Raw genomic sequence first — 27,768 nt, 5'->3', positions numbered from 1 at the left:
GTAGCTGCCACTCTAACTGCATGCATGATGACCAGACTGCAGCCATGGCATAAACTGCTCCATTTGGAGCAGTACTGAATCTATGGCAGCACAATTCCACAAAGTGGCCTTAAGAGAATGAGATTAACACTACTGCTCATAATAATCTATATCTTTGTGGGCATCGAAATAATTGTAGCAAAAACAAACAAACAAAAAGGAGTTCCCGTTGTGGCTTGGCAGAAACGAATCTGACTAGCATCCATGAGGAAGAGGTTCGATCCCTGGCCTTGCTCAGTGGATTAAGGATCTGGTGTTACTGAGAGCTGTGGTTTAGGTTACAGATGAAGTTCCGATCCCAAGTTGCTGTGGCTGTGGCGTAAGCTGGCGGCTACAGCTCCAAGTGGACCCCTAGCCTGGGAACCTCCATATGCCAAAGGAGCGGCCCTAAAAACACAAAAGACCAAAAAAAAAAAAAAAAATTGTAGCTTGCTCTGCCCATACATGTAAACAGGCAACTCCAATGGTCAGCAAAGAGATGCTAATAAGTCGTCATGTTATACTGCCAGAATACAGCTCCTTAGGTCAGCATGAGACTGTAGAAGACTGATCTTCGTCCATAATCCCATAAAAATGGAATGCTGTTCTGACAAGGGAGGATTCGTAAGCTCTTTGCAGGAAACTGCCCTCAGCAGGCAGCCCCTTTCCTGCCACTTTAGCAAAGCTATATAGTAACTATTAAACCAGGCACCCCCATGCTCTACTCATCTCCAGTGCAAGCACTCCTTTCAAATCTTTTAATCATACAATGCCTTGCCTAACTTGTTTCTTTCCATAGATTAAAGTAGAAATGAAGAATAACTAACAGATGACCAGATCTCTTCCCCAGCTTCCCCTTCAGTAATCTCCCCAAAAAAACCTGTGTGAACAAGACAGCATCTAAGGAGAAATCACAAGGAGTCAACAAACCTGCCCTTAGTGGGGGACAGCATCTCAATGATTAATTGAGATTACTTTCCTTTTTCCTTAAAACTTTTATGACAAGCATAATCTTGAGAGGTGGTTTTGGGGTCACTACCATCTCCCCAGATTTCCAGCAATCTAATTAAAAACACCTTTCCTGGAAATTCTCTGGTGGCCTAGAGGTTAAAGGATCCAGCGTTGTCACTGTTGAGGCACGGTTCAATCCTGGCCTGGGAACTTAAGCATGCTGTAGGTGTGGACAAAAAACAAAAACAGAAAACACCTTTCTTTTCTATCAACATCTTTCTCTCTAGAGTATTGATTTTTCAAGTGGTGAGCAGCTGGACATGATTTGGTACTTTCTCATGCTTTTTCTGTTATTAGGAAACACTCTCCCTGCCATCACAATCTGAGAGTCTCACAGGGAAGTGGGTTATGTGGCCCTCTTTTACTCATTTGGCACCTACTTTATGCCAGGAACTGTGCTAAGCAATGTGCTCTCCCTCTCAGGAGTCCTGATAGTCCACTATAAAAGGAAGATCCATATTACACTGTAACTGTTAGTGTGTCTCCATCAACAGATTATGAAATCCTTAAGGGCAGGACTCTTTTTTTTTTTTTCAGGGGTCTAGGAAAAAGCATAAATAAAAAGATGAACCAAGCTATCTGCTCTGTCTCCTTTGTAGATCTCAAATAGAATTTGCAGAAACTCTAAGAAAGAAACAATTATTTTAATACGTTAAGTAGCTGGCTGATAATTTTCAGCAACTCCTGGAGTTTTGGAAAAAAAGGGGTGGAGGGGCACCAGTTAACCCTCATTAACCTTGAGGCTAATTTCATCATGTAAAAGATGAGTTACACTAGAACACAGTCACTACAACATAATTTTAAGGTCTCTTTCAGTCCTAAAGCTATAATCTCTTATTCTAGTTTTAAGATAAAACCTCTGATCAGATTTCAGAAAGTAAAAAACAAAGGGAAAAATTGTATGCAATGGGAAACAAGATTTTGAGGGCAATTACCATGTTGTACATTATCTTTGTCAGCAAGTCTGCGCCCCTGGCCAATTCCCCTCAGCTATTCATGTTTTAAGTGCTTTTCTTCTGAGCCCAAAGTCTCTCTAGAAAAGTGCTACTCAACAGAACTGTCTCCAACAATGGAAATGTTCATTATCTGTGCTATTCAATATGGTAGTCACTAGCCACAAGGAGCTACTGAGCACTTACGATGCAGCCACTCAAACTGAAGAACAGAATTTTATACTTTACTTAAATTAAATAATTTAACTTAAATAATGGCTACCAGGACGAACAGTGTAGCTCTTGTTCAGGATTTTTCCCCATCTCCAACAAGATCTCCTTGTGAGTGGGGTATAAAGTTGAGGGAAGAAAGTCCCTTTTACCTAACCTTCTCGACTCACTTGAATAACAAATGAAATCCAAAGTGGTTAAGGTTACCAGGTGGTCAACAGCAAAACCCAGTTGGTCTGGCTTCTAGTTTCAAGTCCTATTTTGCTATGCTGCTTTTTAAAGTCAGATATAAAGTAGTAGCACAACCTACACTTTAAAATTACATAGTAATGTTCTAAGAAACATTTTGTCAAGTTTATCTTTTTAACTACAACATAGAAAATGAAAAAGCAGGCTGAGTCAACAAGGTCAACAGAGAAAACCTGAAAATCAGAAGGATTCATATTCATTCCTGTTCTTTACTCCTGAAAATGAAGAAAAATTATTTCAGGAGGGAAAAAAACCCAAAGATACATATAAGATTTAGTGACCAACTAAAGAACTTAAAAGATACTTTTTCAAAAAAGCATAAAGTATTTTTAGTGCCTCCTTTAAAAAAAATACACATTAATTAAAAAATACTCCTTGTCATGTAACATCCTGGTTTTCAAGGATTTCTAAAACCTGCCTGACATCCATTTCCATGTGCAATGGTAGCATTTTCTGTGGCTTCCATGTACACAAAGTGGAAACCTGGAGTTCCCTTGTGGAGCGGTGGGTTAAGGCTCTGGTGGCACTGCAGCTGCTCGGGTCACTGCTGTGGCGTTGGTTCAATACCTGGCCCAGGAACATGCCACAGGTGCGGCCAAAAAACAAAAACTTAAAAGAGCAGAAACCAAATGGATTCCTACAAGGATTATTATAAGAATATAAATTAAATTTTGTAAAATTTGGATTCTGACTTTTGCCAGTAAATAAAAAGAAACACACATGCAATCTCTGCTCATCACTTTCCTTTGTGTCTAATCTACTGTTTAATCCATCTATTAAGTGTTTTCATTTCTATGACTATGATTTTGTAGTTCTAAGTTAGTTATCTTGACTCTTTTTAAAATCTGCTTGATCATTTTTATAAAACCTTTCTCATACCTTAATTCCTTATTTTATATATTTAAATATATGTATTTTATATATTTATTTGTAAGCATTATTTAAAATATTAGACAAGTAATTCTACCACTGTCTAGTGAAATTCATGTTAGACTGTTTCATGTTTAATAAATCTTGATTAATTTATATCTTTAAATATATATAACTTAGTTATTCTTGCACGTCTAACTTGTTCTCTCTGCTAAAATTCTCTCATGTCAAATTGTCCCAGATTTTGTAAATTTTGATGGTGAACTCATGTTAAGAAGGTTTTTACTGAGAATCCTGTATTGAAGGTATGTCCCTCCAAAGCAGTTCTGCATTTGCTTCTGCCAAGAACCCTAGGCATTACCAGCCCAGGACACCCTTACCGTCTTAAATATTACTTACGTAGGGAAGCAAAATTTGCTGCCACAAAATGTGTCTCCTGACATGAGGATTATATTAGGCTGATTATTTTTAAGAAACAGAAGACTAAGGAAGTTTTTCTTAAGTTCCCCCCCCCCGACAAATCCCCCCTGCCTGAAAGAATTTAAATTAAGGGCCTGCTCCTATAATAGAGCTATTACCAGATATATACGCCAAGAATATGGGCTAGGTTGGTGGGGGAAACACTGCAGTGTCTGGAGGTCAGAGTCTACTGTATCTCACTGTGTCTGCATGGTCCAACAAACATTTGCTTTCCTATCTCCATGTGAATTGCTTTCCCCTCTTTGAAGTCCCAAACCACTATCCCCAATAGCCTTTTTTTGTCTTTAATGGAAGATGTTATTTAAAGTGAGCCATTTAGTAAAGATGACATTTAAACTCAGCCATTTTGGTGAGTTTTCTCCCATGTATACAGGTTATTAAATTTTTGTTTGATTTTACCTATGTTACAGAGTAATATTTTTCTAGTCTACTTCTCAGTGAAACTACAGTACTTCACAAGTTGGTAGAGGGAAGGAGGGGGACACAGAACTCAGTTCTAACTCTCCAACTTGACAAGATCTTATCTGATATTCCCAGAGTAGATATAAGAACTCAAATCCCTTAGTTACTACAAGTAGTAACATACCCCAATCCCCCCCAGGTTAGGAGAACCTCAGTACTAGCTCAAGGTTTCTGCTCCAGTTATTGGTTTCCTCTTCTTTTTGAGCCTAGGAATTTCCCCAATATTCTTGCAATTTCAGCTGCTATACATTAAAACAATGTTTGCTTTATTTTGTCAAGTATTTCTGGGTGTTACATAGAAGAAGGATTTTTAGATAATGTAATCTGCCAGACTACTGGCAAAAGAAGCTATCTCTATTTCTTTTTATACTTTCTAAATTTCTATAGAGCCCAATTATCAAAATAATATAATACACCTAGAAGTAAAAATTATAGACAGATAAAATATAAGTAATAGGTATATTACTTTTCTTCAGGCTAAAAGCAAGCCCTTGGCTCTTATTTGAATTTCTAAGTTTCTTGTAATCGAGGATCTTCAAGGACTAGTAAGAAAATCAATGTTCAAAGTAATAAATGAAATAAACAAAAATCACTGGAAGAGGTGCCAAAAAATAGTCTTTTATTAAAGATAATTTATATATTTGAAATTAAGATACCTTGATCATTCTTACCTCTGAATTAATAACTTTAATCAGGAAGAAAATGTGATATACCGTCTTGGTTAACAAAGAAAGCTGACGACATCTTTCTAGGTACACTTGTATAGACGGTTCTACTCTTTGCTGTAACTTACTCCAAAAAAGAGTGAGTTCCCTAAAAAATAAGTACAAAAGTAAGTTGGAGCCATAATGTAAAATCATGGACTATTTCAGTCTAATTATTACATTTGAAATTAACACTGGTTTTGGATTCCAATTCTATATGTGAAATTAGGCTTAAAAGAAAAAAAAAAAAATCTTCCATTTTCTAAAGACTTATGAAATAAAATCAAAATACGACAACATTTTATTAAGAATTTTCAGGAGTTTCCGTATGACTCAGTGGTTAATGACTCCAACTAGGAACCATGAGGGTGCGGGTTCAATCCCTGGCCTTGCTCAGTGGGTTAATGACCTGGCGTTGCTGTGGCTGTGGTGTAGCCTGGAAGCTACAGTTTTGATTAGACCCTTAGCCTGGGAACCTCCATATGCCACAGGAGCAGCCCTAGAAAAGGCAAAAAGACAAAAAAAAAAAAAAAAAAGAATTTTCAATCTCAGATGGAGAAGTACTACCTTTTTCTAAAAAGTACCTAACATTTAAACAAGTTATACAAATGGTAACTTTGAGCCACATGTGAATTTTAAAGTAATTAAGCAAGTACAAAATGGTAGTTCCCTGGTAGCCTAGTGCTTGAAGATTCAGCACTATCACTGCTATGGCTTGTTGTCACTGCTGTGGGGGCTTGGGTTCCATCCCTGGCCCAGCAATTTCCGCATGCCATGTGGGTGGCCAAAAAATACAAAATGTGTGTGTATATATAAAATGCATCAATAGCATAATGATTTTTTAAAAAGCATTTAATTTTTATCTTCTAACTTAAATTTAAAATTTATTATTAGATAAGAGTCAAGGATGACAGAGAACCCAGAAGAAAACAACTAAACTGCCACAGCAGTGAAAAAAATAAAAGGAACTTTGAAAAATAAGCTTTGAAATTCATTTCAAATGCAATAATACTATGTTTTCCATAGAAAATAACCCTACTGAACTGATGAATTTGCCTCCCTTTTACCTACTGTCTATTTCTCTGACCTCCACAGTTAACTTTAACAAAAATCTTCCTTGCTTCAACTTTCCCCCCAAATATTTCCCACCATACAGGCCTTTCCTATTCCTCAGTTTCCACTCCTAGAAACTCTGCCCTTTCCACCATTTACTTGAATAACTCGTTCTTTTGCTGGACTATAACCTATTGAGGACTTCAAAATCTTTCTCCAGTTTTCATCACTTTCACCTTTCTAGTTTTTTATGACTTTCCCATTTTGATCTCTTCTGAAACCTGAAACTTAATATATGAAAAAGATAACATTCTTTGCAGTTCACCATCTTTCTAATTTAATTCATCATTATCACTGACCCAATCAGCCTTTGTTTTTTACTCTCCTCAAAGCTGTTATATTCAACCTTTCTTTCATTCCACCCCACATACACAGGAAACCTTCATGACCTTCCGGCTGGACTGTTTACTGGCTTTCTAGCTGATTTTCCTACTTCAACTCCGCTCCCTATACTGCCATTTCCTACTCCTAACTCCCCTTCACTGTTCAGGCCCCAATCTTTTCTCAACTGCTTGTCTTAAACAGTGTTTCTTAAACATAAACTTCTATTTTTCCCTAAGGTCTTACAATAGACTGCTTTTGCTTTTCATATAAAACCTAGACTTTTATGCCTTTTTAAAATCAATACAGTAACACATCTTAGTTATAGCTAGTATTTATTACACAGAAAGTCTACTTGTCCTCAATAAATCCATGTTATTTATTCTCCCCTTATAACCTTTCTATAATTATGTCAATTTATATCAATCCTATCTGTATTGCATATATAGAAGTTTTCCTTCATAACAGAGCTCAACTATTCAGAAAATCGTTTTCATTATGAACTTTAGTCTTTTTGGTTATACAACCATTTACTTAGTTTGCTTGTTCTATATTCATTTGTATGCTCTGTGTCACTTGGTAAATATTCTTAAATATCACAATGTTGTAAACTGAATTTTCTTGTTTTTCCATAATACCAATAAAACACTAAAGAATAATGCTGTCAATTGACCAGATAAATTGTCAGTTTTAGCTAACACTAATTTAAGACAGCTGATCTTAAGTTCATTGAGTTAACTAAGTCGGTACCTGTTAGCTATATCTTCCCAAAGGATTATATATAACAGGTTTGCCCACTATGAAATGTATCATATAAATAAATGTGTATTAAAGAAGTCAGTGAAGTAGAATGATCTCATTGATGGTAAATGAACTATATTTCTATACATAAATGACCAGCAGCTAGTTACACAGTAAAAAGTGCAATATGCAGAGGAAAAATATAAAATCTTAAGTATCTTTGTTGCTTACATATTTGACAAAAATTATACTGTGGCATTAGAGAAAACAGCCCTTCTTTCATCTTCCAACACATAAAATTTTCCTGGTCATTACTGGTATACTAAGGAGTTATGTGGTCCCTAATATTAAAAGTTGCTGAAGTTGTAGTATGAACTACTTGATAATCAGTTTGTACAGCATATTATATCTGAAAATAAGCTTTTTTCTTGGTAAGACGAAAAAGATTTTTAAAAACATGTTCTTAAGCTATCTGCACAAGTTATCCTGTAATCTTATTTAACAAACTTTTCTTTACAAAAGAAAATCAACTCACCAAGCACAGTACATATCTCCTTGTTGAAGCTGACGTGATAAAAATGCAGTACATAAGACAAGAGCACTTTTTTCATCACCCTCAGATTCTAAGTTACAGATCATTTCTAGGGCATCTTTGCAATCTACTTCTGAAATCTACAGAGAAAGGATACAGAAATATGACATAAAATGGTTTTGTTAGAATATATAGCAAATACTTCACAATTTTTATTAGATATTTATAAATCATTTTCATCAGTAAAACCTAACTCATATACTATCAATTCATAATTGTCATTACTTGGCTGCAGTTCAAAGAAATAATCTTTCTTCAAGTTAGAGAACCAACCACCTTCAAAGACCTAAACAAGCATTCATTTATATGTAAATAACTAATGGTAATTATAAGCAACCTCTACCTATTAAAATCAGGTCTAAGATACTGAAAAAGAAAAGCTGCTGTTTGTATTTTTCCCCATTACCCAGTAATTTAAAAAGGATTAGAACCAGCAAAAATACAGAAATATCTATATCTACTGAATATAGCCTAAAAAACAAAGTTTCTATTTATCTGAGGAAAAAAGAATAATATGAAACATTATATGTGGCTATACCACTTTAAAATGAAGCTCACCTCAGTTTTCTATAAATCTCCATTATTTTTCTTTTCATATAAATTCATTCCATCTCAAAGCTTGTCAACAGTCATGCATGCATAAGTATAACCTAGATGAAGGCAACTTGCTTCATTTAATTATGCACTTACATCTATTGCTTACTTTTTTAAATTAAAATTTACTACATTACAGTGATTTACTACATAAAACAAACAGAATTTAGCTACGATCTCTACCAGTATTTGCTGTGAGGTAAGGACATGACAAACGGCATATAATCACAAATCACTGGTGTTCCACAGAACAAAAAAGGTTAATTCCTACATGGTATAACTAATAGATGGCAAAAAGAACTGAATATCAACACAGACCATCAATACCCATGTACCACAGAGGTAACTATACCCCTCTGTGTTGATCTTCTGTCTCCTCAATTTTTGAGTACAGGAAAAGTGTGTGTGTGTAAAATATAATGTGTGTAGGATTAAACGAGTATCTGCATGGGGATGAGGGTACTCTTGAGGCTGATCTTTGATAATGAGGATAAAGATTACATGGAGATAGATTCAGTGGTTCTATTTTACACATTAAATTGAGCTAGAAAACACTAAGGCAAGAGAAGATCCAACTCTGAGTCTATGTGTTTAACAACAATGATTTTTTAAAGTAAATATGAAGGTAGTGTCAGAGTTAAAACTGAAACCTAAGTCCTGGAACTCCTGGATACAGTGCTCTTTCCACTATTCCTTTGTCTCTTAGTGCCCCTATATAAGCAAACCAAAAGGGGGGGGGGCTGAATGATATATATTTATATATTTTCAAATAGCTGCAATAAGTTCAATGCACTGTCAGACATTTTACAAATATAATTATTCTTTAATCATAACTCTTCTACTAGGTAGGTATCAACACTTTACATATAAGATATCCATAATAACAATAGATGGCAGCTACTACTCATTTATTTGTGCCAGCTTCTTCAGAAGTGGCATTGCTAATCAGTACAATAGCCTGCCTGGTAGACACAACTTCTTTTTACAGATAAGGCTTGGAGAGCTTACTTGCTCAAAGTTACACGGCTTAATCAGTAGAGTCAAGATTTCAACCTAGGTCTAGCTTCAAAGTCTATGATTTTTCTAGAATTCTACATGCACAAGCATGTTGAGGGTCTTTAATTGCTAACTACTGAGTTTTGCGTGTTCAGGTTTAACAAATTCTTATATCTTGAAAGTCTGATTTTTAATCAAATCTTTTTGTTATTTTTCTAAAACCTAGGTCATTCTTGTTCAATGCACAAATGATGTAAAATTTGTACAATATATATAAGGAAAGAAATTTATTTTCCCAATGATTTTACCTACATTAGCTTACACTTAATAATTTAAAATACATATTTGTATCTATGTAAGGTAGTCTCTATTTATCCACATATATATAGCATACCAATGGAAACATCTGCTATATTCAATAATACAGAAAACATCACATTTATAAGTATACTTATAGGAAACAATTTTTACTGTGTACTTGATAGCCTTCATTTCCCTGATTTGCCACTAGATGGCCTACTCAAAAAGAAAATAGGACACCAAAGAGAAAATGAAACCATATTTAAACTAATAAATGGCTGAAATAGAAGTCAAATACAGCCATCAATGAGCAAGAATTATTTTTATAATTCAAGGCATTATAAATAGGTATTACCAATATACTACTATATATAGGGACCTATTCTGTATTACTTTTTTTTTTGGTCTTTTGAGGGTGGCGCCTGCGGCATATGGAGGTTCCCAGGCTAGGGGTCTAATCGGAGCTGTAGCCGCCGGCCTACACCAGAGCCACAGCAACGCAGGATCCGAGCAGCATCTGCAACCGACACCACAGCACATGGCAATGCCGGATCCTTAACCCACTGAGCAAGGCCAGGGATCGAACCCGCATCCTCATGGTTCCTAGTCAGATTCGTTAACCACTGCGCCATGACGGGAACTTCCTGTATTACTTTTAAAAATGAGCAAAAATTTAATACCAGAAAAATTAGAAGTATGAGTAAAATATTTAAAGCCAACAAGAATAATCTGTTTGTTGAAGACACACTATGCTAAATCCCTTTTTAAAGCAGAAAAAAAAATTCAAAATGTGAATAATGACTTTTATGTTTTAATATGGCTCTTTATATCAGGTATTCAAAAACATGGAACACTTCATCAATATTTTACATACATTTAACAAGTATACTTTTAAAATGTACTGACTGCAATCACATTTCAGGGGTAGTCTTTTGCTTATCAAAATAAAATTGCTTTCAATCTAGAAAAGGACCTGTCATACTAAAATAATTAGCAAAATCTCAGGCTAGATTTAAAAGACGAATAATCTCTGGTGTTAGGAAAAAAATTTCATACACTGTTTATGGGAATATAAACTGGCAAAACCCTTTTTTTTTTTTTTTTTTTTTTTACTTTTGGATGGTGGTATGGCCCTATTATTAATTTAAAATGTGTAGACTCTGATTCAGCAATTCCATTTAAAGAAATTTACCCCACCCATATTCCCCCAACTCCTCACCCCCCAAAAAACACCCCTGAAAGGATGTATGTACAAGGCAACAATTTAGCAGTCCAAAGCCTTAACCAACTGGGCCACCTCATCACTTTAAGGCAACAATTTAAAAGTCTCCTAGTTTGGCTAAAGATACAAATCTATGCTATGGAATTATGCAGCCATGGGAAAGAAAGAAATTATCTATTAAGAAATAATAAAGAAAGATGTCCATACTAAGAGGTAAAAAAGCGATTAGCAGCCAGTGTATGTGTATGCATGTTTTTTGTTTTGGTTTTCTATGGTTTTTTGTCTTTTTAGGGCCGCACCCACACACACCGAGGTTCCCAGGCTAGGGGTCCAATCAGATCTGCAGCCGCCAGCCTATGCCACAGCCACAGCAATGAGGGATCCAAGCCTACACCACAGCTCATGGCAACACCAGATCCTTAACCCACTGAGCAAGGCCGGGGATCCAACCCGTGTCCTCATGGATACTAGTTGGGTTTGCTAACCACTGAGCCACAATGGGAACTCCAGTTTTCTGTGGGTTTTTTTTTATGGCTGGGGCATGTGGAAATTCCCAGGCTAGGGACTGAATCCACGCTGCAGCAGCCACCAGAGCCGTTGTGGTGACAATGTGTGATCCTTAACCACTGTGCCACAAGAGAATGCTTGTGTATGTATGTTTTAAGTGTCTATATGTGTTCATATATATATATATGTATATATGCAATATCAGAAATATAAAATTTCATTCCTAACAATTACTTGGGGGAGTAATACATGGGAAATAATGGTTAGAGAGAGACAAAATGGATTTTACTTTAACTTCTGTTTATTTTAATGACAAAACCAACAGAAATACTGGATATAAAATAAACACAGCTAACTTCACTATTATACCTATACCAAGAATTCAGGCCAAATTCCATTCCTTCCAGAGAAGTCAAATAAACACTCACCTCTCTCAGCCTCATTCCTCTGCCATCTGCCAGGGCTAGCTGCTACTTCTACCACATTGAAAGGTCCTGGAAAATAGTCAATTCCTTGTCTACTGGCTCACATGGACAAGTATTTCCTCAAGAGGACTAAGATTCAAGCCATGGTTGACTCTCTCCAGTATCTATTCTCATCTACTCTAAGGAATGGGTAGAAACCTCAAATGCTTACAAGAACCAGAGAGGTAAAGTAAATATTTGAAGCAGATCATGTGAAGGAGAGAGCAAACCTCTTCTGAAAGGGGGCAATGTCTGGATAGTTGTTCCAAAGTGACTACCTTCCCTTGGGGAAGAAGAACGTATTCCACTTGGAACAATGAAGAACAAGTTTCTCCATTTCTGGACTAGAAACATAAAAGAGTAATCAGACAATCTCTAAGCAAAAAAGGGATTTTTAAACAAGGAATGTGTAGACTTACACATATTCCATCCTATTCTGTACTATGTGATCTAGTTTTGTTTCTAGGGTGGGGAACAGAGACTTTAGTGAACTGTGACTATCTGCTTGTTATGAGAAGAAAAAAAAAATCATTTCATATGACATCAGAGCATCAGAGATATCCAAGGTCCTCAGAATTTTCCTGAGGATCTCCCAGACCAGATTGGGCTGTTGCTACTTAACTGGATAATTAAGTCAAAAGGGAAATTAGGTTTGGTATTGCAAGATCTTTTGATTATTCAAGATAGTTAGAAATAGATTTTTTTTCCTGGAGATTAAAAAATCATAGTCTTCAACTTCAAATAGGACTTTCAAAAGCTAACAGAACCTTCCTATGTTTAGTTTCCTACTACAAGACCTGCTTCTTTAGGACAGGACCTATGCCTTACTCACTTTTAACCCCCTCAGTGTTGAGACAGCCTATGTCACTTATTTATTTATTTTGTCTTTTTGCCTTTTCTAGGGCTGCACCCGAGGCATATGGAGGTTCCCAGGCTAGGGGTCTAATCGAAGCTGTAGCCATAGGCCTACACCAGAGCCACAGCAACTCGGGATCCAAGCCGAGTCTGCGACCTACACCACAGCTCACGGCAACACCAGATCCCTAACCCACTGAGCAAGGCCAGGGATCGAACCTGCAACCTCATGGTTCCTAGTCAGATTCGTTAACCACTGTGCCACAATGGGAACTCCCTATATCACTTATTTAATAAAAATCTGAAGGAAGGACGCATGGATGGACAGACTGACTTAAGGGCTGGGACTGAAGTGATAATGAAAATTTTAGTGGAGCTGAAAAAATAAGATGCAGCAGCACAATAATTTAAAGAATAAAAAAAGTCACACCTAATTCCAAGGCTTTATCTCAAGAAACTATACATCTGTCAACTGGTCTACAAAGTTATTCTCAACTAATGAGAAACTTCAATTTTCTATTTTGTTCCTGTTATACAGTGATTAAAAAGCCCCTTAGCTGAGATGAGAGAAATATTAAAGAAAAAATAGCTCATGTCCAATCTAATGCTAGCTCCTAAGCTAGAACCCTCGGCACTACTCTATTTGGCCTAGAAATTGCCTGACATTACTCTTCCCAGTATACTAATTTTTCTCAACATACACAACAGGCTTATTGCTAATCTTGTTCCAAGGCTATCGGCTTCCTTTCCATTTTCTATTCTTAAGAAAATTCACACAATCATCATTGCTGTAATTGTTACAACCTACAACCTCACATGGGCATTCAGCTTTCTGACTGTGGCTATCCTTCTTCTGGACTGTGATTACAATCTCTGGCTACTCAGGGGATCATGCATGCTCTGTTAATTGTCCTCTCTGTCTCATATCTCAGTTTTCCCCTCTGCACATCCTAAAATGTCCCATAATCCCTTTGTTCTACATTCTCCATTGCTCTGGAGTCGAAGGATACTTGCATTAGAGATTTAAGACGTATACATTAAATACTCGCACAACACTGTCCAATGTATTAGTTTTCTTCATGTAAATTCCTTATATGCATATTTTCTATTTCTTCTCTTTCTTCTTCTTTTTTTTTTTTTTTGGCTTTTAGGGCAGCACCTGCAGCATATGGAAGTTTCCAGGCTAGGGGTTGAATTGGAGCTACAGCTGCCGGCTACACCTGCCAGTCGGATTAGTTTTTGCTGAACCACAACCAGAACGCCATACTTCCTATTTCTTGATTAACAACTTTAAATTCTCCTACTCTGCCTCAAACTTCATTTTGGAATTATGAGTCCTCCAAAATGAAAAATTCCCATTTGGACTATTATTCTACTTTCAGAATTCTATACATTAAATACACAAATATATGAATACTATGCTTTATGCCAAACTTTAAGTAAAAAAACAGAATTATCTGTCTTACAAAGGAAATAAAGTTTTACAATAAATATACAAATAATTCATATATAGATATACAGAGATACAAATATATATACACACACATACATATGCAGAGAAATACATATATACACAGACACATATGCAGAGAGAGAGGGAGAAAGCATTCCTAGGGAGAAGTCATAAAATTTAAGTTACTTAAATTAGCCAGTTAAAAAAATCTGCAAGTATCTTGAAGTCAGGTAAAACTGAAATTAAGGCCCAAATACTAACAAACATAAACACAGTAACTAAATTAAGCTACTACCATCTTTCCCATAATTTAACCAAAGCACTTAAAAGAACCAACTTATTTAAAATAAAAGCCAGATGAAATTGGTTTACATATAATCTTGAAAGCCACTTAGACTCACTTAAGAGCATGCCAAAAATTTAAGATGAACAGTGGCCCCTCATTATCTAAGAGAAAAAAACGACAAAGACATTCTAATCTAATTAAAAATTACATTTTTACTTTAAAAAATAATTACTAACAAAAGAAAACATACTCACCTCTTCGATTAACTTTTCATTTGGTGATGATGTACAAAGACAGACAAGGTAAGTTTGCTTAAAACTACCTTTTGTACCAATCTCTGGATGGTCAGAACACAGCTTTGCTAGAGCAGTTGCTTGAATTAACTGATTTGTTTTGATTAGATGTTTAATTCTCATATCCAACAAGATGGGACCCTCAAAAGCTAAAAATTCATTCACTTTAAAAAACAAGACATAATAGATTATTAACATTTGGTAACAGTTTATTTGCAATACAAATAGTTACAAGGAATATTTTTTAAAAAGCACAGAAACTAAAAGTCTTTTTGTTGTTGTTGTTGCAATTTGCTATTACTCTCAGGCATTACAAAATAATTGACCTTATAAGAAAAAGGAGACTATGCCACTAACTTTTAAAGGGTACATCAAATATTTTTGCCCCTGAAGTACCATTCAGAATGAGAGAAATTAAATTCTTGATAAAAATAATTTTGCATTAAATTCTGAGTCAATGTTCTTAAAATTATATAGTAAATTCTTTTTCCACAGCAATTATTCTTGAATATCAGGAGACAGCATCTCTAGAAATTTTCAGGGCTAGGACATTATGCACTTATATGGGCAACCACAAAAGGATGTCTGGATATTCTAAAACACGAAATTCAACAAATATTGTGTTCAATACTGTTGATATAGTTTTCACTGTACAAAGGTGAAGTCTATCTTACCTTAACAGGTGTTTTAGAACAAATTTAAATATCTACAGAAAAATAAAGGGGTAGGATAGTCTGCTGAAAGTTCTGTGGGTTTGTTTTTATTAAATATCAATCAAAAAACCTCAACACTTGCTGAAGACCCACTAATGCATTAACAAATTTATCATTTTCAAATCTTTGAATTTCCTAGTGCTTGCTTGATCAACTACGAATAAGAATTTAATGTGAGTGTGTGTGTGTGTGTGTGTATGAAGGAGAATTTAAATTTTAACATATGCAAATTTAAACTTTTCCCTACGTTTTCTTTACCAGGATAAAAATCAAGTTAAAAATTTACTTGATCATGGCTAGCCTAAAACCTTTGGAAGGCTTTCAGTAATAAATTTTTAAATGTCCTATAAATAAAACACAATTTCTCTACTTGTGACAGATTGGAAGACATGTCTAGTAATTTGTGAGTTAGAAGATGGAAAATAAGAGATATTGTTTGCTTCTTTAAATATTCTTTGCCACCCACCAGTACCTTTATTTTTCAGATCTAACTACTCCACCATGAAAATAATCTTCCATAAAATAGTATGATCATGGCTCCATTAAAACCATGAGCATATAAGCAATTTAATAAAGGATCCCAAATTTCATCCTTTTCTTGAAGTCTAGACCTTTGTACCTGCTACTTTATTATTTACACATTATAAGAAAACAAAAAAGTAAAAAGACTGAACACAGATAAACAACACTATATCTGGTGCCTCTGATGATACATCTGACATATATAGGATATTACTTTTCTTTTTTTTAATATCACATTAAATTAGGACAATTAATTATATTACAAGTATCTTTTCATAGTTTAATTCAATGGCCAAAGCAAAATCTGTAAAGATCTTTAATGAAAACATTAAATAAAAGTTATTCTGGCTATAAATAAGTCATAGGCTTTTTTTTAAAAAAAGCTTGAATTTCCAGGAAACTCTAGCAATACAAATTCTGGGAATTATTTCAAATACTCCCACGAAAACTCATAATGAATAAACTCTGAAGATCATGGCAAAGAAATTATTTAAAGGTGGCAATTTTTAACAAAACTCATGACAGTCTTAACAGGAGAATTTCAAATACTCCCTAAAATCTCAAAGAGCAGCATGTAAGTTAGAATAACAAAATTATACAAAATACTTTCTGTACTAACTCAAGTATAGAATATATGTTAATACTATACATTTTAAAAATAAACGTGTGTGTTTTTAAACAATGGGAAACCACTGCCACACTTAGGGCAAAATTGATTTCAAAGAAATACAGGACAGAGCAGAAAGAATTTTATAGATCATTTTGTCCAGCTCCATCATTTGGCAGATGAGTAAACTGAGGCTCACAGAAGGCAAGTGACTTCCTAGGGTCATAAAGCCAATTAATGACAGAATCAGGACCAGAAAAATTCAGTCTTGCAATTTCCACCTTAACACAGTGGTGTGACGAGAAAAAAATATTATCATTTAACTGATGTGTCTACTTCTTAGTAGGATAGCACCTTATAGCAATAAAAAGCTGTGAAGCACCATCGGCTTTTAAAGGTACATAATTAGGTATTCTGAAGTTCGTGGTTCAAATGGATCAAAAGTAGATTAGTCTACACTCAATTCTAAACATACTGGAAACTCAATTCACTCCTGTCCCGCCCCCTTTTCTCCATTTTTACTGCTTCCCTCACCCCATTCTTCTGTATCTTTTTATTTCTCTCCAATACTGGGCATATTCTCCTTACAGAGTTATGATATCACATCAAAGACTATAAACTTAAGAAAAAAGTTTTGTGATCTTTACCCCTGAGTCACATCAAATTTCACTCCCGACCCTGCTTTACCCACTGCCATCCCAGAAAAGTAAAAATTACTTGAATTTTACTTAGGAAGTCTGTTAATCTATTTTCTCTGTATTTATGTACTTCAGTGGGGGGGGGCAGGTTTTACTACATTCAAGCCTAGAAAGAGAGCTTGGATGACATAAAACAGCAATGTAAATGAATGATATTTGGCCAGTTCAATTAGGAAATAATGACCTCTTTCCCATAAAATGCTACTTACATAATAGAAAAAAGAAAAATAAGGTAATTAACCTAGTTATTACAATATATAAGTTGAACATTTGCGATACACTTTTACACAAATATTAACTGAGCATGTACCATGCACCAAAACTTAAGAGTAGGTCCTGACTTGCCCCCAGAGTGGAGTCAACCTGCTTACTGTGTGTACATTTCCACACTCAGACTGGCACATAATTCCCTTCACAGAATCTCTGGCTAGCTGTTTCACAAGCATCTCAAACTCTGCATACAAAAATCTCTATACCACAGTATGTGTTATCTCAGCATAAAATTGTTTCCTCCTGCCTCCTTCTCATCCTAATCTACAATCCACCATATAATTCTATCACTTCTAATCCTTAAGTACTCAATCCCATTCTTTTCCTCTACCTCTACGCCTAATATTCACCTCCTCCTCTCAGCCCAATTTGTTAATCTATCAGAACACTTTGTTGCACTCTGCTAGTCTTCTGTAGCCACTATTACTATGACCAGGGTGCTTTTTTTTTTCTTCCTAAAGCACACAATTATCTTCTCTTAGTGAAAATTCCCAAAAGGTCTCCCTTTGCCTTCAAAGGGTGAATTCCAAAATTCTCATCATGGCCTATATGAATCGGAATCAACTATTCCTTTTTAAAAATTACAATTTATATTTTCTCTTAAAATTAATTCAGCATTTGGGCAAGAAATAAAAGGCACCAAAACTGGAAAGGAAGAAATAAAATCATCTGATTATATTTGGCATAATCTTATAGGTAGAAAACCCTAGAGATGCCATTAAAAAAAAAAAGCACAAAATAAAAAAACTATTAGAACTAATAAATTAATAAGCAAAGTTGCAGGATACAAAAAGCAAAAATTAATTGCATTTCTATACACTAACAATTAACAATCTGAGAAGGAAATTCAGAAAACAATTCCATTTATAATAGCAACAAAAAGAATAAAGTACTAGGAATAAACCTGAGAGTGCGAAAGTCTTATATAGTGAAACCTACAAAACATTTGCTGAAAGAAATTAAAGACAACACAAGTAAATGGAATGATCCCCATGTTCATGAATTGGGAGACTTAATATTATTAAGATGTCCAACTACCCAAAGCAATATATAGATTCAATGTTATCTCAATAGAACTGCAATGGCTATTTTGTAGGTACAGAAAAATTTATCCTAAAATTTATAAGGAATCTTAGGGGACCTCAAATAGCCAAAGCAATTTTGAAAAAGAACAAAGATAGGAGGTCTCTCACTTCCTTATTTCAAACATACTACAAAGCTACAATAACCAAAACAATCAAAACTGGCATACAGACAGGCATATAGGTGATGTAACAGAACAGAAAAAGTCCAGAAATAAACCCTTACTACTTGCAATAAGGGTGCCAAGACTACTCAACAGGAAAAGTATAGTCTTTTCAACAAATGGTGCTGGGAAAACTGGATATACACAAGCAAAAGAATGAAGCTGGGGTTAAGGATCCTGCATTGCCACAAGCTGTGGTGTAGGTTGCAAACACGGCTTGGATCTGGTGTGGCTGTGGCTGTGGCGTAGGCCAGCAGCTGTAGCTATGATTAGACCCCTAGCCTGGGACTCTCCATATACTGTGGGTGTGGCTCTAAAAAGCAAATAAATAAATACATAAATAAAATAAAGTCAAAAAAAAAAAAAAGAATGAAGCTGGACTGCATAAAAAATAAACTTGAGAGTTCCCTGGTGGTCTAGTGGTCAGGATTCAGTGCTTTCACCACCATGGCCCTGGTTTGATCCCTGCTCTGGGAACTGAAATCCCCTATCAAGCTGCTATATACTGCAGCCAAAACACACACACACAAAACAAACAAAGCCAGAAACTTGAAATGAACTAAAGACTTGAATGTAAGAGCCAAAACTATAAAACTCCTAGAAGAAAAACAATTGGGAAAAGCTTCAAGATACTGGACTTGACAATGATTTATTGGCTACAACAAGGTACAGCCAACAAAAACAAACAATAAGTCTACATCAAATTTAACTTCATTCTTCAAAGGACAGAATCAACAGAGTGAAAAGGCAACCTACAGAATGGGTGAAAATATTTGCAAATCATATATCTGATAATGGGTTAATGTCCAGAATATATAAAGAACTCCTACAATTCAACAACGACAAAAAAATCAAATAATCCAACTGAAAACTGGCAAAGAACTTGAACAGACATCTCCAAAGATGATATACAAATGGCCAAGCACATTAAAAGATATGTAAAATCACTAGTCATCAGAGAAATACAAACCAAAACCACAAGGAGATATCACCTCTCCATTAGAATGGCTATTATATTAAAAAACAAAAACAGAAACAAAAAAAACAACAGGAAGTAAGTGTTGGTGAGGATGTGGAGAAATTGGAAACTTTGTATACTGTTGATAGGAGACTATAAAATGACACAACCTCTGCGGAAAACAGTCTGGAAGTTCCTCAAAAAAAAACCTATGGTCCACCTCTGGGTATATACACAAAAGAAGTAAAAGGAAGGTTTCAAGGAGATATCTGCACTCTCACAGCAGCACTACTCACAAGGGCCAAGAGGCAGAAGCAATCCAAATGTCCATGAGTAGATGAATAGATAAACAAATGTGGTATATACATACACTGCAGTATTATTCATCTTTAAAAAAGAAGGAAATCCTGTCACATGCCACAACATGGTTGAATCTTAAGAACATTATGCCAAGTGAAACAAGCCAGTCACAAAAAGGTAAATATGTATGATTCCATTTATATGAGGTAAATAAAGTAATCGAAGTCATAGAAACAAAAAGAAAAATGCTGGCTAACTGGGGCTTGGGAGTGAAGGATAGGGAAAAGGGGAAATTGTTTAAAACAGGGTTTTAATTTTGCAAGATGAAAAAGTTTTGGAGATCTGTTTCAAAACAATATGAATACACTTAACACCACTGAACAGTACACTTAACAACGATTAAATGATATATATCATGCTGTGTGGTTTCTTACCACAATTTAAACAACACATTAAAAAAAATTAATTCTGGAGTTCCTGTTGTGGCACAGTGGTTAACGAATCCGACTAGGAACCATGAGGTTGCGGGTTTGTTTCCTGGCCTTACTCAGTGGGTTAAGGATCTGGCATTGCCGTGAGCTGTGGTGTGGGTCACAGACGCAGCCTGGATCCCGAGTTGCTGTGGCTCTGGCGTAGGCCGGTGGCTACAGCTCCAATTAGACTCCTAGCCTGGGAACATCCATATGCCTCTGGAGCGGCCCTAGAAAAGGCAAAAAAAAAAAAAAAAAAAAAAATCCAAATTCAGAAATTTAATAAAAATTTAACACTTTAAGCTCTTCATCAGTAGTTCAACTCTGGCTGTACAATTATCCTGACTTCTAAACAGTACTAATGTCTGGGGCTCATACCCAGAGACTCCAAGCTAATTGGTCTGAGGTAGACCTCCAGCATTGGTGTGTCTAAAACTCTCCTTGCGACTTAAGGGCCATTACTCTAAAAGTAACTATGTTTCAGTGTCCAAATTATCAGGGAGTATCTTTATCTTCATCCCACCTAGGGGGACTACATGATACACTTAAAAGAAAAAATTTTCACTTGTTGATTTCAGAATTTCTTAAAGAAAGACTTGGTTAAGTCTCATTAAATTTTCTCACTAGGTCTGAAAATTTATGATCATAACTAATTTGTTAATTATGATATAAAACACAATTTTTAAAAATTAAAAAAACATGGAGTTCCCTGGTGGCCTAGTGGTTAAGGATTCAGCATTGTTATTGCTATGGTGCAGGTTTAATCCCTGGCCTGGGAACTTCTATATGCTGTAGGCATAGCCAAAATATTGTAAAAACATAAAAATTTTAAAAATAAAAAATTCCATTTTATAGGCAAACCTAGTAAGTACGCAACCCTAAAATTTTTGTGTGAAATAAGATTTAATTATTGCCATTACATTTAATTAAATTCTGACATATTTACCTATGAAACATTATTATGAAATACACTCATTAGAAGAGAAATAATGAGTATTTTAGGATGTCTATAAAGCCAATTAATGTGGGTTTTAAAATCACTTTCAGTAAAAATAAAACCTTAGTGGTCATTATATTTAGTTATGTAATAACAGAATATTATTAAGGCTAACAAAATGCAAAATAAAAGCATCAGCCTGAGGAGAGAGAACACTTTTACAAGCTTACTGCAGTTAAGTTCTATCAGATAATTCTATTCAGAGTCACTGATTCTCAACAATCTAATGGTTTCCACATAAGTAAGAGTCAATCTAAATTAGCAGTGATTTTTTAAAATAAAATCTAAAATATTCCACTTACTTAAAAAGACAAGGTCAGGTAAAAGCAAAAGAGAGACAAGGCAAAAAATTTTTTTAAAAACCAAAAGGACAACAAAATAAACAATTTAGGAAATCTATATTTCTAAGAGTACTTAATTTATGGTCTATAAGGTGTTATTTTTAGTGACTTTCTATAAGAAACATCCTAACACCAACAAACCAACAAACAAAAAACCCCAAAACAAAAATGATCAAAAAACAGCCGCCAATAGATTTAAGTCTAGATCTCAGAACCTCCCCCTTTTGGTATTCTCTACGTAGACAGGTAAAGATATAAAAACACATATAAGATACAGCAAAAGTATAAAGTAAGAGAACTGGAGATTTACTATCCAAAACTAAATTCAGCTGCATGTAATCAGATCTGGTTTCACCCTATTTATCTAGAAAGTATTTGTTAATGTTTGCTCTCACCTCCCATCTCCTCTTCCCTTAAAATATTATTACATCTTAGATATGTTAATATCTGGTAAACCAGGGAGTACATTTTTCCATTTTCACTTTAAAATACCAAGTTTATTACTGAAATAAAGACTTATTTTCTCGCACAGCTCTGAATGATTTATAAGTCCTGTGGAAAAACCAAAGCTCTAGAAATTTCCTTTGAAAACCAAGGAGTTCAGAAAAAAAGAGAGAGAGAGAGAACCATAGGGCTTAGGATTTAAGAGAGAACTGGCAAGCTGAAAAAAACACAATTTATACAACTGCAAATTATTCCAAAATAGAAGGGAAAGGACTGGAGGAATTAAGTGACTGTTAATAGGAGCTCTTTCAGAGTTTAAATTTACAATAATGACATAGAACAAAGAAGAAAAAGCGGTCTCAGGACCAAGGATGCAGGCACTACACATCCTTGCAGACTGTTATTAAAGTTAAAACTCAAGATGACCACTAGTTCACCAAAAAAGTTGGGAACAATTAAAATGGTGGAGGTGGGAAACTTCCTGAGAAAGGCCTGTTCCTTGGGTTTGACTGATTATGTATTACTTACGATGACAGAGAAAAGGAGAATTTATTCTGTTTTTTTGTTTGTTTGTTTTTGTTTTTGTCTTTTTAGGGCTACACCTGTGACATATGGAGGTTCCCAGGCTAGGAGTCCAATAAGAGCTGTAGCTGCCGGCCTATACTACAGCCATAGCAACTTGGGATTCAAGCCATGTTTGCAACCTACACCACGACTCATGGCAATACTGGATCATTAACCCACGGGGCAAGGCCAGGGATCAAACCTGCGTACTCATGGATGCTAGTCAGATTCGTTTCCACTGAGCCAGAATTTCTTTATTTTTATGGTGTTCTGATAAGAGGCTTTACATTGAAAAGGGCAGAACAAACAATGGAGAAAATGGAAATAGAATGGAAAATACAATTTTCAAAATGGGGCTGAAAGTACATTTTGCAAACTGTAGACTAGAGGAATAGATATATTCCTAAAAGTCTCAAAATTAATTATAGTAAAAACATAGATTTGAGTGTTCAGGGGTAAAAGTGTGATTGTTAAGAGCCAAGACATATTCATCAAACATAAGTTAAGATTATACTTTCCAAAAATTATCTCAAAATGGATCACAGACCCAAATGTAAAATGCAAAACTATAAAACTTCTAGATGAAAGAGGAGAAAAATCTGTATGACCTTGGGTTTGGTAATATTTGTAGATAAAACACCAAAAGCACAATCCAGGAAGAAAAAAATGATATATTGGGCTTTATTAAAATTTAAAACTTAGGCTCTCTGGAAGGCATTAAAAGGAAAAGGACAAGCCAACAGAGTAAAAGACCATATTTGCGAAACTCCTAACTCCTAAAGGACTTGTAGCAAAATATACCACAGAACAGAGGCTCAACAATAAGAAAATAACCTGATTAAAAAGTAGGCAAAAAATATAAAACAGCTGCCTAATCTAAAGAGATATATAGATGGCAAATACACATGTGAAAAGATGTTTAATATCATTTGCCAGTACAGAACACAAATTAAAACAACAATGTGATATCACTACACACCTATTAGAAAATGACTGAAATCCTCCAAACAGACACTATCAATTATTGGTGAGAATCTAGCACAACATGCAGAATGGTACAGCTTTGCAGTTTCTTACAAAGCAACATAATGTTACCATATGTCTTAGCAATCTTACCCCTAGGTATTTAGCTAAATGATGTGAAAACTTAGATCCACAGAAAAACTTGTATGCAAATGATATCACAGTTTTATTCATAAATGCTATAAACTGGTAGTAAATACAATGCCCCTTAATGGGTGAATGGATAAACTATGGTACATTCATACATGGAATACTATTTGGCAATATCAAGGAATGAGCTATTAAGCTACTCAAATACATAGATGAACATTACATGAATGTTGCTAAGTGAAAAAAGCAAGACTGAAAAGCCTAAATACATATATTAACATACATAAATTTTTTTTAGGGTCACACATGTGGCATATGCAAGTTCCCAGGCTAGGGGTCGGATCAGAGCTGCAGCTGCTGGCCTACACCACAGCCACAACAATGCAGGATATGAGCTGGGTCTGCAACCTACACCATGCTCACAGCAACACCGGATACTTATTAACCCACTGAGCGACGTCAGGGATCAAACCTGCAACCTCATGGATACTAGTCAGGTTTGTTACCACTGAGCCACGACAGGAACTTCAAAAGTCTATAATTATATGACAATCTCCAAAAGGCAATATCATAGGCATGGTAAACGCGTCAATAGTTGTCAGGTGTTCAGAAGAGGACTGAACAGATGAAGCACAGTTAATTTTCTGAGGGCAGTAAAACTATTCTATACACTGTAATGATGGATATATGTCAAAACCTATAGAAATTTACAACACAAAGAAGAAAACTTAAGGTATGTAAATATCATATATATTTATACACACACACACATATATATGAATGAGGCTGGGAACCCCAGGATAGAATGCAGAATATGACAAAAGCATCTGTCTTACAAATGTGACAAAAGAACTTCACTGAAAGAGGTGGGAGAATAGGATGCTCACCTAACTAACTTTGGGTGGAATCGGTAAGAATGGAAAAAGGACCTGTACTTCAATAAAGTTGTTTTCCATAGGGGTACAGGTTATCAATTCTGAAACTACTATACACGTATACTAGGACTGATTAAGTATATGGATGGTCAATGGTAGAAGCAGCAAATCTGAAGACCACATACTGTATATTCCAATTTTATGACATTCCAATGAAGTGAGAAGTTACAGATAAGCAAAAAGAGAAAGCTAAAATGATCCATGTAATATAGATTAGAATTGAAGACATCAGTATAAACGCTCATATTTAGTTTAATATAGATAGAGCTGGTTACATATAGAAACATTAACAGATATGTGTACATACACAGATTAGTCATATGCATTTTCTTGCTTTGTCTGCTGAGAGATCCCAGAAGCAACAACACCCCAGTAGCAGTGAACACACTCAACTACCAGGTCTTGGTTTCTAATGCTATTCTCCAATAAAAGCAATCAGGGATTCCTTGGAGAAGTAGCTGATTCTAGGATTAGAGCAGGAAATATGCACAATAAGCCTGGGGCATCCTATAGTGCCAGAAAGCAAGGAAGTACTAAAACAAAAAAACATAACCTACAATGACGGAGATATATCAAAGGAACACAAAAGTTAACTCAAAGAGTTCCCAATGGCCCCAACTGGAACAATTTGAGCAACAAATAAACTAATATTGGATTATGACCAAAGTGTAAATATCCATGAGTCCATACTGATATAAACACATACATAAATAAGTGGGAAATAAAAGACAAATTTCCTGTGAACTCCAAATAATCTGTGTAGATACTGCCTCCTCAAGGAGGTAGAGATTAATTCTTCACTTCTTAAGTATGGGCTGCAAGTGGTAACTTCTTTCTAAAGAGCACAGCATGGAAAGGCAGAAAAAAAGTAATTTTATAATAGAGAAACCTGACAAACACACTACTTTGTCAGGTGATTAAGGTTAACATCAACAGTGAGAAGTCATGTTGATAATATGTACCTCTGGTATGATGTGATGACAATGGGCTTTACCTCTGCGATCTTCCTCCCCAAAACCCCTAAGCCCAGTTGTGATCATGAGAGCAACATTAGGCAAATCCCAACCGGGGGATATTCTACAAAATACCTGACCAGTATTCCTCAAAACTGTCAAGCTTATAAACAAACAAGGAAAGTCTGAAAAACTGTCACAACCAAGAGGAGCCTAAGGAGATGATGACTAAATGTTATGTGGTATTCTGGATGGGATCCTGGAACAGAAAAAGGACATCAGGTAAAAAACTAAGGAAATCTGAATAAGGCATGGATTTTAGTTAATAACAAAGTATCGATACTTGTTTATTAATTGTGGCAAATGTACCACATTTATGTAAGATACTAACAGTCGGGAAAACTGGTTGTGGAGTTTTGGAAACTCTTCACAACTTTTCTGTAAATCTAAAAATATTTGGCATTCCCATTGTGGCTTGGTGGTTAACAAATTCGACCTAGGAACCATGAGGTTGCAGGTTTGATCCCTGGCCTTGCTCAGTGGGTTAAGGATCCGGTGTTGCCGTGAGCTGTGATGTGGGTCACAGACACGTCTTGGATCCCGAGCTGCTGTGGCTCTGGTGTAGGCTGGTGGCTACAGCTCCAATTAGACCCCTATCCTGGGAACCTCCATATGCCATTGGAGCAGCCCTCGAAAAGGCAAAAAGACAAAATAAACAAACAAATGAAATACTCTAAAAAGTTAATTTAAAATTAATTAGGTCAGACTAACCTCAATATTAAACAATCTTACATAATTCAACTCTAGCCAAAGACTTCTTGTGGTCTTTCATCAAATCTTTATGGACGAGACATAAAGAAAGACATATTTGATGAAACAACCATAATCAAAAGGTATTGATTAACTGAAAGCAAGCAAGACGATTTCCAAAGTTATCCCAGGGGTTAGGTTTCTGAATATAACCTTTTTAATGGTTATTATTAGAAACCTGGATGCTAACAGACTGCAAACTAGTAAGATCTGCTTAAACTGGGAAGGACAAAAACCCTGAATTAACAAAATCAAGATTTAAAAAGATACTGACAAGTTGCACAGAAAATGAACCTAAGACAGTGAAATTTATTTAAATTAAAAAAAAAAAACTTGGTGTGCTAAAATACAACATATAAAAATGTAAACAAAAGTTCTCCTCTGGCACCAAGGTTAAGGATCCAGCATCGTCACTGCAGTGGCTCAGGTTGCTGCTGTGGTGTGAGTTCCATCCCTGGACCAGGAATGTCCCACATGCCATGGGTGACGCCAAAAAAAAAAGTAAATACTTTAAGAGATGCATATATTTAAAAAAATTATTTTGGTGTGATTTTAGTAATCTTACTGAGTTGTGAGAATAAGGCTGTCACAAAAGGTAATGTCAACTTAAGTCACAATAGGATGAAGGTGGAGAGAGTACCAATGACCTCAGAGCTGGCAAGATCTACCCATGAAAGAGAACAAACAAAATGCACTAAAGAGTCTGGAACCATGACTGCACATATAAAATCATGCTGCACCAGGACAGCTTTTAGTCTTTAGAATAAAAGATGACAAAGTGTAAACATGATGGTGACCTTAACTATCTCAATTGTTATAGCATGAAAGAGGGATTTATACTGTTAGGTATGCTTTAGGAAAGCACTAGATCCAAAAGATGAAAACTCTAAGAATGTAGTTTTCACAATCTAAACAACAAAGCAGGCTACAAATGACTGAATTACACAGTTTCCATTCTCAAGAAGTGTTGGAGCAAAGGCCTATTTATTAGTGAGGAAGTTAAAACTGGGTAAAAAATAAATGAGCATTCAGTGCCTTTCCAATCCTGAGATTATAACTAAAGAAAGGTACAAATAATGTTTTCCTATGATATTCAAAGGACATCTACTTGAATTTTGCTGGTTTAGTTATTA

The 27,768-nt window shown here is 35.4% G+C and overlaps 1 protein-coding gene across 7 annotated transcripts in view; it reads right to left on the bottom strand.

Annotated features, from left to right (window-relative positions):
• ZNF292 (zinc finger protein 292) overlaps positions 1-27,768 on the bottom strand; it is a 98,519-nt gene that overhangs the window by 13,574 nt on the left and 57,177 nt on the right. For 5 of the 7 annotated variants that reach the window (XM_084959611.1, XM_084959595.1, XM_021089734.2 and 2 more), the window contains 3 exons: positions 14,656-14,858; positions 7,668-7,804; positions 4,925-5,066 (listed from right to left, as the gene is read on the bottom strand). In XM_084959611.1, the coding sequence (XP_084815737.1) occupies positions 4,925-5,066; positions 7,668-7,804; positions 14,656-14,858 (482 nt within the window). Of the gene's footprint in view, positions 1-4,924; positions 5,067-7,667; positions 7,805-8,282; positions 9,100-11,771; positions 11,838-14,655; positions 14,859-27,768 lie in introns of those variants that run through there. The other 2 variants (XM_084959622.1, XM_013992668.3) reach the window with 2 other exon arrangements.

Source organism: Sus scrofa, chromosome 1 (genome assembly GCF_054392235.1).
Source record: "Sus scrofa isolate SSC_HxYL_T2T_F1_AM1 chromosome 1, Sscrofa_HxYL_maternal_Yorkshire_Landrace_v2.0, whole genome shotgun sequence".
Taxonomy (NCBI): domain Eukaryota; kingdom Metazoa; phylum Chordata; class Mammalia; order Artiodactyla; family Suidae; genus Sus; species Sus scrofa.
The sequence above is the reverse complement of the archived record's forward strand: the minus strand, read 5'-3'. Positions and strand labels throughout refer to the sequence as shown.